The sequence below is a fragment of the Drosophila mojavensis genome, unplaced genomic scaffold, assembly GCF_018153725.1.
Source record: "Drosophila mojavensis isolate 15081-1352.22 unplaced genomic scaffold, ASM1815372v1 contig_74, whole genome shotgun sequence".
Lineage (NCBI taxonomy): Eukaryota > Metazoa > Arthropoda > Insecta > Diptera > Drosophilidae > Drosophila > Drosophila mojavensis.
In genome coordinates, this window is record NW_025318899.1 from 90,303 (window position 1) to 106,805 (window position 16,503).

At 38.4% G+C, this 16,503-nt stretch overlaps 2 protein-coding genes across 2 annotated transcripts; both read right to left on the minus strand.

Moving 5' to 3' along the window:
* Window positions 1-9,662: 9,662 nt before the first annotated feature.
* LOC6586363 (serine protease 1) lies at window positions 9,663-10,622 on the minus strand. Its single transcript, XM_002011943.4, has 2 exons — window positions 10,337-10,622; window positions 9,663-10,276 (listed from the first exon to the last, which is right to left on the minus strand). Exons 1-2 carry the CDS (start codon window positions 10,591-10,593, stop codon window positions 9,712-9,714), a joined length of 822 nt encoding a protein of 273 aa, XP_002011979.1. The 5' UTR covers window positions 10,594-10,622; the 3' UTR covers window positions 9,663-9,711.
* Window positions 10,623-13,214: 2,592 nt separating this feature from the next.
* Window positions 13,215-14,167, minus strand: LOC6586364 (brachyurin). The gene has a single exon (XM_002011944.2). It carries the CDS (start codon window positions 14,165-14,167, stop codon window positions 13,226-13,228), a length of 942 nt encoding a protein of 313 aa, XP_002011980.1. The 3' UTR covers window positions 13,215-13,225.
* Between the last annotated feature and the right edge of the window lie 2,336 nt (window positions 14,168-16,503).

Below are 16,503 nucleotides of genomic sequence, written 5' to 3' on the forward strand. Positions count from 1 at the left end.
TAGATGCATTTTATACAATTTCGGGTTTTGTTAAAATTAACCCCCACCCTATATTCACCCCTTCACCATCACCTTTGTAAAAGGCATATTTCAACTACTAGAGACTTGTCCTTTGGCAAATACATGCAAATCCATGTTATAATCATAATCTGAAAGTTTCATTATTAAACAATAAGGTTCCCATAGTAAGCCACCACTGCTGCCAATGCGTGTTTATGCGTGCGTGCGAATGCCTGTGTGTGTGCGTGTGTGTAAAATATCAGTTGCTCGAAGGGTTCAGGAGATCTCGTAGTCGAGTAGTCTCATTTTAGACAGAAAAGAGGAAAAGACAAGATTATTATCTACGTTATAGGAAATTCAGTATTTTGCTTTGTTATAAACAAAACAAGTAAGAAAGCTCTAGTCGAGACTGCTCGACTACGAGATCCCCTGAACCCTTGGAGCAATAGATATTTCAATAATTTTTCGCGACTTTCAGTTTACACAAGAAATACGCACACACACACACACACGCACGTACGCACACACAGGCATACATACACACACACGCATACAGACACACACACACACACACACGCTAAAATACACAAACGCATACACACACACACATACACACACACATACACAAACACATACACACACAAGCAACCACGCATAAACACGCATGGGCTGCAGTGTGCGCTTACTATGAGAACTTAATTGTTTAATAACTTTTTTTATGGACGTACGATCTTCATGAAACTTTCAGATTATAATTATAACATGAATATGCATGTAATTGCCAAAGCACAAGTCTCTAGTATTTGAAATACGCTTATTACAAAAGTGAGGGTGAGGGGGTGAATTTAGAGGTGGGGGGTAAATTTTAACAAAAATCGAAATTGTATAAATTGCATATAAGCATACATTAAAAATTTGGAGACTCTAGCAATAAAGGTGTAGAAGATATAATTTTATAACTGGGTTTCGATAAGGTTTTTTATCGATAAAAAAAGATCGAGATGAGTTATCGATTTTTAATGATAAACTTGATATGCGCGCTGTAATTACGGACATTTTAAAAAAAATTTGAAGTCTCTAGCTCTTATATCTTCTGAAATCGACGCGTTCATACATACGGACAGACGGACAGACGGACAGACGGACAGACAGACGGACAGGGCCAAATCAACTCAGCTCGTCACCCTGATCAAGAATATATATACTTTGTGGGGTCTGCCACGCCTCCTTCTCCCTGTTACATACATTTCAACAAAACCATTATACCCTGATTTCCCATTGAAAATGGGTTCAGGGTATAAAAATGTTGATCATACGATAATTGATTGTTTTGCTAACAATCATGACTGCTTTGGTTTTGGTTCAAGTGACGGATATTCCCAGTGATTAGCTCAGTGGTTCAAGTATATATTCCGTATACGTAACGTTTTCCCAAATGTTGCTATCTCATTGCAAAAAACAGACGGATGGCTGCTGAATCTGGAAAATGAAATCAAATCGTTTTACGTGCTGAGCATGCAAAATCAAGGGACAGTATGAAATCCCAGTAGCAGTGTTTAGCCTCTTGAGCTCAGGCCAGCGTGATAGTAGACATTAGCACATAAAAACAATTCGCTAGATATGATGCTGGCACGTGTAGTTGTTGCTATGTCTGAATCATAAATGATAGAAAGTTGTTGCGTGAGTTTCCTAAATTCAAATAGTATACAGCCATGGCGACATATTATGTATATATATATATATATATATATATATATATATATATATATATATATATATATATATATATATAGGTTTTATCGAAGTATTCTAAAAATATAGCACTACACATTTTGGGTACCTTCGAGTATGTATTATCTTATAATCTTCAAGGCAGACAATCTGACGATCGGAGAGACACACAAGAGTCGGATATTGCACAAAATCAATATACTCACTTTGCTCTGCGATAAGTATAAAGAGACATATACACGGTTACGCTTCCGCGACGTATTTCGTGCAACAATAGCTGCTCTTACAATGTCTAGTCTCAGCTCAAGAATCCTTGATATATATATTGCCCTATATAGAACGTGTTCCCTTGCAGCAACTCCTTTGGCAACGACAGACAAGATTGCAGCAATAAAATTTCGAAAAGTGAACAAGAAATGATAAACCAACACAGACGATAAAAAAGGGGCTACGAGACCAAGAAAAAGACGCACTCGAAATGCTGCTGCTGCTGGCTGTTGTGCTGGAGCAGAGCACACAGGAAAACTTTCTAATGTGAGCCGCATCGATTACGTTTGGTCCCGCCCAAGCATATAGTCCTTACTAGAGTTGCTTCTCTCTTTATAATATTGTCATGGCCATGGGGCGCTCATTGTTGTTCGCATATGAAAAAGTTTGCACAATTGTGTTAAATTGTCATGAAATCATTGCCAGTTGCCAGTTGCCTTGGCTTAGCTTGTGGTCAATAGCCAAAATTAATGGCAGCTGTCTGATACAGCAGCATGGGCGGTAGCAGTCACCCGACCTGTCCGACATTTCGTTGATGACTTATCACATTGTCACATTAAATAGCCAGTTGCAGTTCCGGCTATAATTCAAAAATTGTGAGATGTCTGTTCGGCTGTCAGCGTCAGCTTCTTTCATTAATCATTGCGTGTAGCACTGGTCGTTTCGCTAATGCGCTTGTCAACATAGTCTTCCAGTCTTTAAGCTGCAACCTCATATCTTGCTCCTGCTCTAACGGGTATAAATGCGTTTTTAAAGTTTTTCGCAGCACTTTGTTGTTGCACATTATTTGCTCTCATACATGTATAAATATAAAAGGTCTGTTCGCCTGCACTTGTCTCTTAGCTTGGTCGAAGTTTGCGTTGTATTTTCGGGCTCTGTATTGAAAAACTTTTATTGGCACAGCTGCTTGAGCTGAACGAAATCATCATTAGGTAGAGTTGCTAATAAATTATGATGACGATCTTGTCAACTGTGTTTGTCAGAAAAAAAAGTGGTTGGCATTAACTTTTATATATCATGTGGGCATTGTCGTCGACATAGCGGGGTATAACAATTTCTGAGGGCTTCTCATTTTACGTTTAGCCTCTTCACCATTTTGAGTCAATAAGCTGACTATTTGCATATGAAAAGTTCTCGTTGATAAACATAAATGTATGTATATCTAAAGCTGCATATAAACAAATCTGTTTCGATAGGTTTGCTTTCGACTTTCCATTTTATTTGTACACACACACATTTGTTTGATTTTCAATTCTTATATATATATTTCTTATTGTTTTTCTTGTCTACTCGACATTTGGATATTGGACTGCGCTTTGCGAAATTGAAGGATTTGCTGGCATCGATTGTAAAGGAATAGCGAGACAAATACGTGTCCTAGTCCTGAGATACTGCTCAGGCTTATTGGCGCATGCAAAATGATTGTGACAGAGCGTATCAATCGATATGATTGTGCTTTTCCTTCTTTATTTTTGCCAGCTTTTCGTTTTTTTTTTTTTTTTTTTTGGCAAGGATCCAAAATGCAATTTTCTTCTTTCGAAGGATTTTCTCTTGTGTATTTCTGCCAGGCAAGCCCATGCAAATAGCAAATATTAAATATTTTCATAGAGCTGTTGCGCGTTTCCAGCTATTATATTATTATACATATTTATTCATATATGTACGCATAGTAAAATCCTTCGTCACGATTTTATTAATGTGCCTTCATATTTTTGTATGCATATTCATATTCCCATTCACTTTTATTTTTGTTTTTTGTTAATATTGCTGCTTTTCTTGTTACATAAAATATGACAACTACTCATCAAATTTTAGCATGGAAATATTCATTTTATATGTGCTGTTCTTTCTCCTTTTTTAGCATCTGCGTCGAGGCAAATGCTTTATGGCTTATGAACATTTTGTTTGCCAATATTCTTCTTTCCTGTCGCTCGAGTGTGGGTGTGTGCTTGCTTTTGTTGTAATTTCGGTTTATTGTTTTGTATATATTTTTCTGCTTGAGTTCACTAAAAGCTACTCAAATGCTAGTCATCTAAACATGTACTTTGCATACCCCCCACATCCTCCTCTTCCTTCTTATTGTCGATCCACTTCTCAACTTCAGTTTTGCTTGGCAAGGTATTTGTTTGGTTTATGTCTTTATTTTGTACCATGCCAGAGGGGCCAAAGTAGAGCTATATTATTTTCAATACTCTTTTTGAAGAAGATCACACATTAATTTGATACTTTTTATGACAGCATCTTGTTTAGGTGCAGTTCTACTTTTTATGTATATAACATTGTAATTTTTCACAGATCAGTTTTAAATAAAAATTTGAATGTTAAAAATGTTTACAAAATAAATTTATAGTTTTAAATATTCCCAAGAGGTATGTATAACAGTTTTCAAAAAGTTGTTTTCATTGTTTTAAAATTTATTCAAATTACATGTATTTAATATATCTACATATGTAAGGGAAAGATAACAATGACTTTAATTTTAGGGCATTTAGTTGTCGACTTAGCGCAGTCCAGCATTTATCTACTGTTCCTTTCTGATTGTTGAAGTCGATTTTTCTTTTTACTCTTTTTTGTTGTTGACTGATGGGTGCCATTCGACTGGGAAATAGTATTGCAAGTATATATATACATATAAATTTATATATTTTATAAATATATGTGAATGTATATATATACCGAGCGGCTGTGCATATACACATGTATGCTTTTACATTATGTGTCCTTATAGGAACGAAAAGAAAAATTTCAAAATTTGTATTATTATTTAATGCTATGTAGCTCCTGACCCTGATCACTTAAGCCATTATTTTTTTTTGGCGTCAGTCAATTGTCATTCGAAAGAAATAAAAAGAGCAAAAACACTGAAATCGCAACAGAGCATACTTATTGTTGATGAAAATTTATAAATGTGGAAACTATAATGAAATACATATTTATGTTTCGTATGTTCTTTATTGTAAGAATTCTCAAGTTAAATTTAATTAAAAATTAATCGGTTTTTGATTTGGTATCTAGCTTTTCGTGTCTGCGAATCCAAATTTTAAATTAATTACCAAATGTTAGGGAGTAAATATGGCCAATTAGTCAATTTTATGCAAGTTTTGAGCTTTCACGCATGCTTTGGGCTTTGCTTTAGTATTAGTCTGAGATATTCACAAAGAGTATTACCACTCAATTAGAAATAAAAGAAAAAAAAAAAAAATAAGTACAACAACAAAGGTATCGGTCATTCTGGGAACTGTTGGGGAAATTCAGCGAACTTTGGCATCAAGTCATTGTTGTCGAACTTGAAGTGGCTCAGCATGGACAGACATGCAAAGAGGGGGAAAGGACAAAGAGTATGACATAGAGGTGGAGATAGAGAGAGAGAGCGAGAGAGAGATACAGAGGAAAGGAGACGAGTCAGAGAAAGAATGACTGTGTCTGGAAGGAAGCGGAGGAACCAGGCTGCTGCAGACAAGTCAAGCCAAAGTGTTGTTTGGATTTCATTATACAATTATCTTGTTACCAGAAATAATGGTGTCGAGTCGGGCAACATGCCAAAAACATTCAATGATGCTGATGCGCCGCCATGTGGGTGCCAGAATGCCTCACACATGTGTGTTTGTCTATAGCTGTGTGGCAGCCGGAAGCTATGCGTGGTGGCAAAAGCAGGAAGTCATTATCAAAAAAAAAACAAAAACAAAAAAAACAAGTAAGATGGCTCCAGTCGAGACTGCTCGACTAGGAGATACCCTGAACCCTCCAAACTGATATTCTAATCATTCTGGACTTCTTTTATGCACACATACATACACATGTACTTATAAGCACGCGCTCTGCTAACTGCGCAGTAAGCAACGGCTGCGCTTGGGCTGCGCTTCAACGTGGGCAATATTATGAGAATTTATTTGTTGAATAATCTTTTGTAGATATACAATCTTAATGAAACTTTCAGAGCGTAATTATATGGTTAAAATGTGTGTACATTTCAAAGCACAAGTCTCTAATACTTGAAATGCGTTTTTTTCAGATTGGGGGCGAAGGGGGCGTGGTATCCAAAATCTTTGTATCCATTAACTTTATATACAACGCAAACTTGAAGTCTCCAGGTCTAAAAGTGTTCATATTAGGCTGGAAAAACCAAATCGATTTTTCGATTATTCTCGATAAAAAAGTTATCGGATGAGTTATCGAAAAAATATGATAAACTTGTACTGCCTATGGTATACACGAGTATGCATGCCGAATTTCAGTTCTCTAGCTCTTATATCTTCTGAGATCCTTTTGCTCATACGGACAGGGCTATATCGACTCAGCTCGTCACGCTGATCAAGAATATATATACTTTATGGGGTCTGCGATGATTCCTTCTGCCTGTTACATACTTTTCACAAAACCATCATACCCTGATTTCCCATTTTCAATGGGTTCAGGGTATAACAAGAAAAAGGAAAGGAAGGAGCTTCGCAGTGGTTGCGCTGAGGTAGACTCAGAATAATGCGATAAATAAATGAAAATGTTTGAGTTAAATGAATTAAGTGTGCGATACTCTTGGTTTGTGCGAGAGTGAGTGCGTGCCTTTGTTAGAAACACTTTCTGTGTTAGCTGTCAGCGCAAGTGACAGTCCGTTAAATATACAGAACTTTAGGAAATGTGCTCTTGGCTAACTGAGTTTCCAACGATTACCAGCTCCCTCAGGCATATGCTACATGATACGCTTTCTCTCTCTAATGGCTCTCTTTTTGTGTGATAGTTAATTACCCAAATATCACTCACTCAATGTGACATAGACAAAAAGTCATGGGATCATTCGGACAAAAACTTTGTTGGGTCATTCATTCTCTCAGTAGTTGCGCAGGATATTTTTTGCGCCTTGTCATTGCCATTGATTAATCATCGAACAGTTTACTCTATTAAAGCCAGTTGTTAGGGTAGTATTACCACTTATGCTGGGCTACTAACATTTTGAAAATTCTTATGTTATGTTATGGTTGGGTTGAAGGCTGCAAGTGCACTGGTGTGAATATAAGGGCATGATAGAATTATCCGTAAGTACAAAAAGGATTGATTGATATATAAATGAAATGAAAAGATTTTCTTCTTTATAAAATCATACGAAAATATTCTAATAACTGTTGCATATAAATCTGAGTTTCTTACACATGTTATTAGCAAGCTATATGTCTGTAGGGAGACAGCTTATTCTTGTTGGAATAAGCCCCTTATACGGCACGCTACTGTGGCCTATTTGAATCACTAGGTTGTTTCTGTAGCCTGTAACTTTTATGTGTGTGTCTGTTGAAATATAGTGTCCTTGCAACTTTCATCTTATATATTTGGTTGCTTTGATGATGATGACTTAATTAGTAATGTAGTCAACTAGTCGACCAAACCAAAAACCTTTAATTAACTTGATTGCTTTGAATCGTAAGTGATTAATAGCCAGCATGGTATTGACTCTTGACCGGCAGACTGGCATAATTGATGAGCTGCTGCTTTGTTAATTGATTTCGGAGTGCGAATGAAACTCGATTTTATAAGCTAACTAAATAATTGAGAGTTCCTCGCAGGATTTTACAGTTCATTTTTGGGTCAAAAGTGCTACCCAGTTTTACAAACTCTCTACTTCAGTTTGCTAACGGACTTAACTCTGATATGGGGATGGAAACGTGTCTTTAAGTGAAGAGAAGTGGAAATGTAGACTGAAGATAAAAATGACTGCATATACCATGCTGATAACTTATATACTGAAATTTTTACTAAGTAATTTCTAGTTCTGAAAATGTGGCACGTTGATTAATTTATTTATAAAGTAATGGAAGAGTACTTGATTAGATTGCCCAAGTTTATAAATAACTTTAAACATTCTGACTTTATTATGTGTTTAATATTAATTTGGATTACGTTGCATGAATGGTTTCTATTTAAACCACACAAGCATATGCATTTTCTAGTTTCCACTTGTAAAGGAACATTTCATTGTTGGACAGTGCTTTGCTTTCCATATTCATGATCATGCGCGAGATTGCTAAGATTTGTATATATATTCTATGGGGCATCCTTTATTTTTATTCTTTAAATTGTACTTCTTAAAAGTAACAAGTAAGAAGGCTCCAGTCGAGACTGCTCGACTAGGAGATACCCTGAACCCTCCAAGCTGATATTCTAATCATTCTGGACTTCGTTTATTCATACATACATACACATGCACTTATAAGCACGCGCTCTGCTAACAGCGCAGTAAGCAGCGACTGCGCTTGGGCTGCGCTGCAATGTGGGCAATATTATGAGAATTTATTTGTTGAATAATTTCTTTTGTAGACGTATGATCTTAATGAAACTTTCAAAGCGTAATCATATGGCTAAAATGTGTGTACATTCCAAAGCACAAGTCTCTAGTACTTGAAATGCGTTTTTTACAAATTGGGGGCGAATGGGGCGTGGTATCCAAAATCTGTAAATTACAAAATCTTTGTATCCATTAACTTTATATACAACGCAAATTTTAAGTCTCCAGGTCTAAAAGTGTTCAAATTAGGCTGAAAAAACAAAGTCGATTTTTCGATTATTCTCGATAAAAAAGTTATCGGACAAGTTATCGAAAAAATAAAGCAAACTTGTACTGCCTATGGTATACACGAGTATGTATGCCAAATTTCAGCTCTCTAGCTCTTATATCTTCTGAGATCCTGACAGACAGACAGGGCTATATCGACTCAGCTCGTCGCCCTGATCAAGAATATATATACTTTATGGGGTTTGAGATGATTCCTTCTGCCTGTTACATACTTTTCACAAAACCATTATACCCTGATTTCCCATTTTCAATGGGTTCAGGGTATAACAAGTAAGAAGGCTCCAGTCGAAACTGCTCGACTAGGAGATACCCTGAACCCTCCAAGCTGATATTCTAATCATTCTGCACTTCTTCTATGAACACATACATACATATGCACTTATAAGCACGCGCTCTGCTAACTGCGCAGTAAGCAGCGGCTGCGCTTGGGCTGCGCTGCAATGTGCAACATTATGACAATTTATTTGTTGAATAATTTCTTTTGTAGATATACGATCTTAATGAAACTTTTAGAGCGTAATTATATGGTAAAAATGTGTGTACATTCCAAAGCACAAGTCTCTAGTACTTGAAATGCGTTTTTTACAAATTGGGGGCGAAGGGGGCGTGGTATCCAAAATCTGTAAATTACAAAATCTTTGTGTCCATTAACTCTATATACAACGCAAATTTGAAGTCTCTAGGTCTAAAAGTGTTCAAACTAGGCTGAAAAAACCAAGTCGATTTTTCGATTATTCTCGATAAAAAAGTTATCGGATGAGTTATCGAAAAAATAAAGCAAACTCGTACTGCCTATGGTATACACGAGTATGCATGCCAAATTTCAGCTCTCTAGCTCTTATATGTTCTGAGATCCTTTTGCTCATACGGACGGACGGACGGACGGACGGACGGACGGAGGGACGGAGGGACGGACGGACGGACGGACGGACAGACGGACAGGGCTATATCGAGTCAGCTCGTCGTCCTGATCAAGAATATATATACTTTATGGGGTCTGCGATGATTCCTTCTGCCTGTTACATACTTTTCACAAAACCATTATACCCTGATTTCCCATTTTCAATGGGTTCAGGGTATAAAAAGAAGTGAAAGTAATATTGCGTAATTTCGTTAATGCTTTGTTTTTATTACGTGTTTGAAGTTTCTGACATTTAGTAGGAGATGTTTGTGTTAGCGTTGATCCAGGGAAGGAAAGCGGTCACGCGGGTGAAGGCAGCTGGGTAGCCCAGCTGGCAGCCAGCAGCAGCACCAAAGGAGGTCACACCAACCAGGACCTTGCTGGCCTCGAGCACCAATGGGCCGCCAGAGTCACCGCTGCAGGTGGACTTGCCGCCGGTTGTGGCGATACAGATGTTGGATGAGGTGACAATGTTTGTGCCGTAAGTGGCGGCGCACTTAGTGTTTGAAATAACGGTGGCTGCGACATACTGCAGGTTGGTGGCAACAGCGTTGGAAGAGTCGCTGGTTAGGCCCCAGCCAGAAGCGATAACAGTGGAACCCTCATAGTTAGAATACGAGTTGGCAATGGCGGGTAACTTGACGACTTGAATCCTGCTGGAGAACGCAACAGCGGGTATCTTGATCAGGGAGATATCGTTCTTCAGGGTCTTGCTGTTCCAGCCGGAGTGAATAATAACGTCGGACTTGGGAACGGTCTGGCTGACCTCGGGTGAGGTGCGCACAGTAGCGCCCAGATAGACGGTTACAGACTGAATGCTAGAAACGTAATCAAAAATGAGCAACTGCATCCAATATATGACATCTATGCATATTTACCCTTCGGTGCAGTGAGCAGCGGTCAGTACCCAGGTGTTGCCAATCAGAGAGCCACCACACCAGGCGGAGGAGATTGGAGAAAGTTTTAGGGATAGTCCCACCTGGTATGGGAATTGGCCAACGCTGGCCTGCTGACCATTGGTGATGCGTCCTTCAATGTTGTCCAGAACTGGCATCACACGATAGCGATGCACCAGCTCGCTTTCGGGAAAAGCGGACGCGGCCACGGCCAAAGCAAGAATAATTAGGAACTTCATGATGTTGAGCTAGTTAAAACACAACTACCATTTATCCGCCAATCGGCGTCCTTTTATAGAAGCCCATCGAATATTTTTGGCCAAAACTAAGTGTTGCTCCATGTGTTTAGATAAGATATGTGCTCAGTACGGCACACGTCACATCTGCTCGCAGTCAATTCCAAGTCGAAGTATTATATTCTTTTCAAAACGCAGGCACAATAAATTTATTGGGCAGTCAATTAAATTTGTTTAGTCAATTACTTTGGATTTGTTGTAATCCAAATAAAGCAAATAAGTAGTATTCGTTTATTAGCTTAAACAGGGTCAGACATTTGAGAGTGCTCACTGTATATTGCAATGATGTGCATTAAATGGTCTTATATCTGATTCCCATCTATCTTATCGTAAGACCGTATCAGTTTCAATGCTAAGCTGACTGTTCCGTTGGTTGTGTAAAGTAAAGCCCTTAAGATTGATCATAAATATTTTAGTATATCTGTGATTTTAAAAGTCTTGTTGAATTTTTTGCTCTTTAAGTGCCGATGATTATTTAAGGCAATGAAATTTTTTCTATTTTGTTTTCTTTGATTAATTTCTTATCATGTACTGTGTATGTGGTATTGAATCCAATTCAGCTTACGTTTGGGCACTCTTATTATCATATCGTGTGATTAACGTAAATTGATATTTGGAGAAAGCATCAATATGCTTAATGATGATCTAAATTTCAGATAAGAAACTTTTGACGTCTGGCAGCGAATGGAGTTTCATTATTCTACCACTATGCTCAGTCATTCAGTTCAATCGCACGACGCATTAATTGGTATCAAAGTACTCAGTATTAACCATTGACATTATTTCAAAATAAACAAGTAGGAAAGCTCTAGTCGAGACTGCCCGACTACGAGATTCCCTAAACCCTTCGAGCAACTGATATTTCAATAATTATTCGCACATGCAAACACACACGCGTACACACAGCCATACGCACGTACGCATAAACACACATTGGCTGCTGTGGTGGCTTACTATGGGAACTAATTGTTTAATAATGAAACTTTCAGATTATGAATATAACATAGATATGCATGTATTTGCCCGGATTTCCCATTTTCAATGGGTTCAGGGTATACAAATATATTTATACCTACACAGAACTTCTAAGCTGACCGCAAGAGTTGTTTAGTTATTTGTAGTTATCAACACTCGTCTCTTGATTGCGCACGTTGCGGTTTGCCATTTTTCTAGGGAAATGTTGCAACCCAGCAAGCATTTGGAAGACTGCATAAACAGAAATCGTCTTGATGAGTCTTCTTTGAGTCCCCTTGACGATTAAAAAACGACTAATCTCCCGGGCGATCGAAAGAAGACTCATAAATGACCCTTCCATATGCTCAAAGTATGATTACTTTAAAATACAAAAACGAAATGCAAAGCAATCGCCAAATGAGCATGCAGGTGATTAAAATATGATCATTGCTTGGTTTTATTTTGTTCCTATGCAATCATATTCTGCTCGCTTGGCTGATCGAAAAGCGATTCTTATCTAAGCTTATATATAAGTTAAACGGTACTTTTTCTTAAGCACAAGCCGAAATGTGCAAATTTTGTCATTCGAGCGTGAAAGTGCAAGTGAAGTGCAATCAGAAAAGTTTTTTCGGACAAGGTAGCTTCCGAAACCAGCTGGAAGGGGACAAAAATTAAACCATCAGCAGAAAGGTGTTACATTATAGCCGTAATAAAAAGTATGTATTATTTTGGAAAATATTTATAATATTTTTTATTAATTAATATTTTTCCTTTTAGATATTGCTAATGAAAAATTTACATGCACGGATAAGGATTTAAATACGGTGCTACAAAAGCATTTTGTCCTTGCCAATGACAGGCTGGCAAAGCGTAGGCGCTTAGAATAATATAAAAGATACTTTCTATTTCTGTTACTATTTTTGTTATTTTTTGTTTTGAATTTCTATATTTTGTTTTGTATCAATTTACTTTTTTTTTTTTTGCTGGTTTTTTTTAAGAAAATATATATATATTAAATGAAATTTATATCAAGAAAAAATTCTTTTCATTGCAAATTATTGAAAATTTCAATCGAATATGAGTCAAAAAATGATTAAATTATGACTCGTGGAAGACTCTTTTATGATTAAAAGATGACTCGTGGAAGACTCTTTTATGATTAAAAACAAGAGTCATAAGCGACTCATCAAGAAGAGTCGCGGGTAGGGTACCATTTTCTCCCGACAGAACAGTCTTTTATGATCAGAAAATGAGCGCACATATGACTGTTTTCAATCATCGCGCGAGTCTTTTAAGACTAACTTATGCTCTGTTAAACGCAAAAATGCTTGCTGGGAATTGAAGAGGCTTTGACCCTACAAAGAGACGAGTGGATAACTGAAGCTAAATAGAAGTTCAAAACTCCTCATTAAAACTTAACAAAAATCTTAAATTCGTGCTCGCATTCGGCAGTCGGGACTCGATATCGTTGCTACCGTTTCGAACTAATTGGTTTTATTGTTTGGAAATTCCAGAACTCTGACTATATTGTTAAGCAATTAATGGCTAACAATTGGGCGTCAATTGCGTTTTGTTGACTGTTGACTGACTTGAGTCGAGGTTTTTAGGATTGCGTCTTCTCCTACTCAATGCTTTGCAGGTCCGTCTCGCCCAGAATCCATTCCAAATAGGCTGTAATGCGCGTGTATACAGTTGGCGAGCCCTGCTCACAGCCATTGGTGCTGCCGAATGAGGTTACTCCAATCAAATAGCTGACATTGTGCCAACGATAGACCAGCGGACCACCGGAGTCGCCCTGGCAACTGCCACGTCCCTCTCGCCCATCGCTGCAAATGTGACGTTGCACGCTAACTAAGCCAGGTAGAAAGTAGCAAATGCACCTCTCTTGCTCTAGCACGGGAACATCCACATAGTGTAGGAGATTGGCCTCTGGGGATTGAGTACCATTCGTGCCATCTCCCAGAGCACCCCAGCCGGAGCTGCTGACCAGTTGTCCCTGCAGCAGCGATTGCTGCATAAAATCGAGCGCCAGAGGAATGGGCTCCACCGTCGTGCTGGGCGTGGCCGAGTGGGGCAGATGTATTAGGGCCAAATCATGATAGCCCGCAAAGCCTAGATAGCCCGGAAATACATTAAAATTCCATATATGCACCTGAAAAATTTGGGTTGCTGTTTCAGCGTCTGCATAGCTATTGCTGCCTAGATAAATCTGACCACTTTCGGCATCATTCAGGCAATGCGCTGCAGTCAGAACGTAGTTTAGACTAATGAGGGATCCACCACATTGCGTGGCATATCCTTGACGCCGATGCAAAAGCAATGCAGCTTGATAGGGAAACATTCCCGGCTCGGCCAGTTCGCCCCGTGCTATGCGAGGGCTTACTTCTAGGTGTTGCTCTGGCAGCTCGTATTTCTTGCATTTTCGCTGCCAGCTCTCGTAGGCCAGATGCCAGCGTGCAGAGAAGACTTCCTCCGGATCATCATCATGGTGTCCGGTTGAGATCCACGCCTGCGTAAGACTGAAGCCAAGCAGGCAGAGAAGCAATGTGAGCGTGTAAGGCATTACAGTTGACTATGCCGTGCCACTTGACAAGTTTCTTGTTTTTATATACATACACAAAAGGGCCGGCACGTGTCTGGGCCCCTTTGGTTAATTGAATTGGGCGGTATATTTCGATGTGAATTACACACAGAAACCAGCAGCTGTTTGGCATTCAATTTTAGCCAGTTTCATGTAATTGCCACACGTTTCAGCGATTATGTTGTTTAGGCCTTCGTCTTTAACTATAGCCAGAGACGAGCGAGAACATAAGTGCTGCAAAGAGTATATAGCAAAAATATACCCTATAGGCAGCCGTTCGTTTCAAATGTTCATTTCTATATACATATAAATGTATTTAAATATCGACTCTTAAATATTTCGATATGAAGTTAAAAGTTATTGGATTGGCCTGAAATGGATTGTTACACACATATTCTAAGTACCCATCTTCTCAAATTGCAGGGTACAAGCACCAATGCGCAGCTCCCTGCTGAAGCTGTACCGCAATTGTTGTTCTTCTAGCTGCAGTTGCCTTAATTACATTGCGACTCATTTGAGGCAGCTTTCCCCAATTACATGCCTTAACAACTGTCGTGGTGGCGGATTTTGGCAGTATTCATCAATGTTCTTGGCTTATTGTTTATATATTGTAATTCACTTACTATATAATATAAAAAATTTCTACGACTCTGATAAATATTCTCTAGTGCTATATCAGTTTGTAGTAAAATTAAGAGAATCTAACTGAAATATATATGTATATATTTATTTCGATTTAGTCTTAATCCATTAAAGCAACTGGAAAAGGCCTAAAATAAAGGGAAAGAAATTTTTTTTTAAACTTTAATCTAATGTTGGCGACTTTCAATGAATTTTTTTCCTCTACCGCCCTATTGAATTTTTATTGGTTTCTTTCTTTTCGTTGTAATTTTGTGTTGCTAAACTTATCTTATTCTACTTCTTCGTCATGTATTGCCCGCCTCTGTTTTTATGTTTATGCGGAAATCTGCAGAAATTGTGTCAATATCAATAAAATTAGATTAGTATCGACGGCAGCAAACAAGCAAAGTGTGTCAAGCTAGTCAGCCAGTCAACAAATAAACTCACTCTCACACTCACACGCACACAGCACGCACGCACAGCTTCATGTGAACCATCCACATCCACATTGTTACGGGAGGCAGCACTTCCGACCTGCGGCCTGCGTAAACAGAATTGCCTCTGTATGTGTGTGTGTGTGTGTGACAAATGCTTAAATGGCTTGAAATTGTTGTAATTTCCCAAAAAGAAAGAAGGGAGGCGGTAAGAATACAAGCGACGAACTTTTACTCAGTTAAAACATGAGCCACACTTAATCTCAGTTAATTTTCTTAATGTAAAAGTTTTCACGAGTCTCCTCCCGTTTTCTGGTCCTTGTCACATTCAATTTTTTGTCCTCTACTACGCTTTGTGGCATTTGTCGCCCTATGCATAGACTGAGTATACCGAGAAAATAGGCAGCGGCTTGAAATTACATTTTAGGCGCATATTCTTTTTGCTTGGCATTTCGGATGATTTTCATAATGCGAAAATTAGAAAAGTTTCTGGTCAGCACGTTTTTCGCTATTGGATTTAAATTTTTACGGCCCGTTAGAGGTTTTTTGGATTTCTTTGTGATTTTTGTTTAAAGCTGTTTTCCTATTGATTTCACATTCAGAACATTTACGTGCTATTATCGCAACGCTTACCAACGCCAAGCGAAAGCCCAAATAGATTCCATTTCCATTACGGATGCTGCTATTGTTTTCCACGCTTTTCACCGTTTTTTACAGCTTTCCCCTTCGGTCTCCCGATTCGACGACAATGACGTAATCTTTTATATAAACACAGCCAACACTTTTCACACTGCTGTCCAAGGAGTCGCTGCTTCTACGCTCCGCCACTTCGTTTAGCCAAGGAATTCAGTACGGGTAACGAATATCGAATAAAGGGTAACGGGTAACGGGAAAGCATCACGTGACGAGTGATTGAGTGCACTTCTGTGTGCGCTTTTTCACTTAAAAATGCGCGATTTCAATCACTAAAAGCAAAGGTACACAACGTTCAAATCGAATCAGCAACGGCTGAGTGATGTTTGCCGCCCACAGGAATCCTGATCCCACTTCTTCATTATGATCAAGCTAGGAATACAAAAATCACGTTAGCTACCAAAGGAGTTAGGCTAAAACAAAAAGTATGGAAGCTAGCAACGAAACATGCAAACGGAAGTTGGTAATAAATGTTAAAGCGAGTTATGTGCAAAATGTGCGAAAAACGTGACAGGTCGGACAAGAATTCAAAAAAAAAAAAAAATATATATATATATATATATATATATA

Excerpts from the sequence above, each read along its gene's own strand:
- LOC6586363 (XM_002011943.4), bottom strand. The coding sequence starts at position 10,593 with ATGAAGTTCCTAATTATTCTTGCTTTGGCCGTGGCCGCGTCCGCTTTT. Across the intron at positions 10,277-10,336 it reads GCTGCTCACTGCACCGAAGG|CATTCAGTCTGTAACCGTCT; the intron begins GTAAATATGCAT and ends TTACGTTTCTAG.
- LOC6586364 (XM_002011944.2), bottom strand. The coding sequence starts at position 14,167 with ATGCCTTACACGCTCACATTGCTTCTCTGCCTGCTTGGCTTCAGTCTT.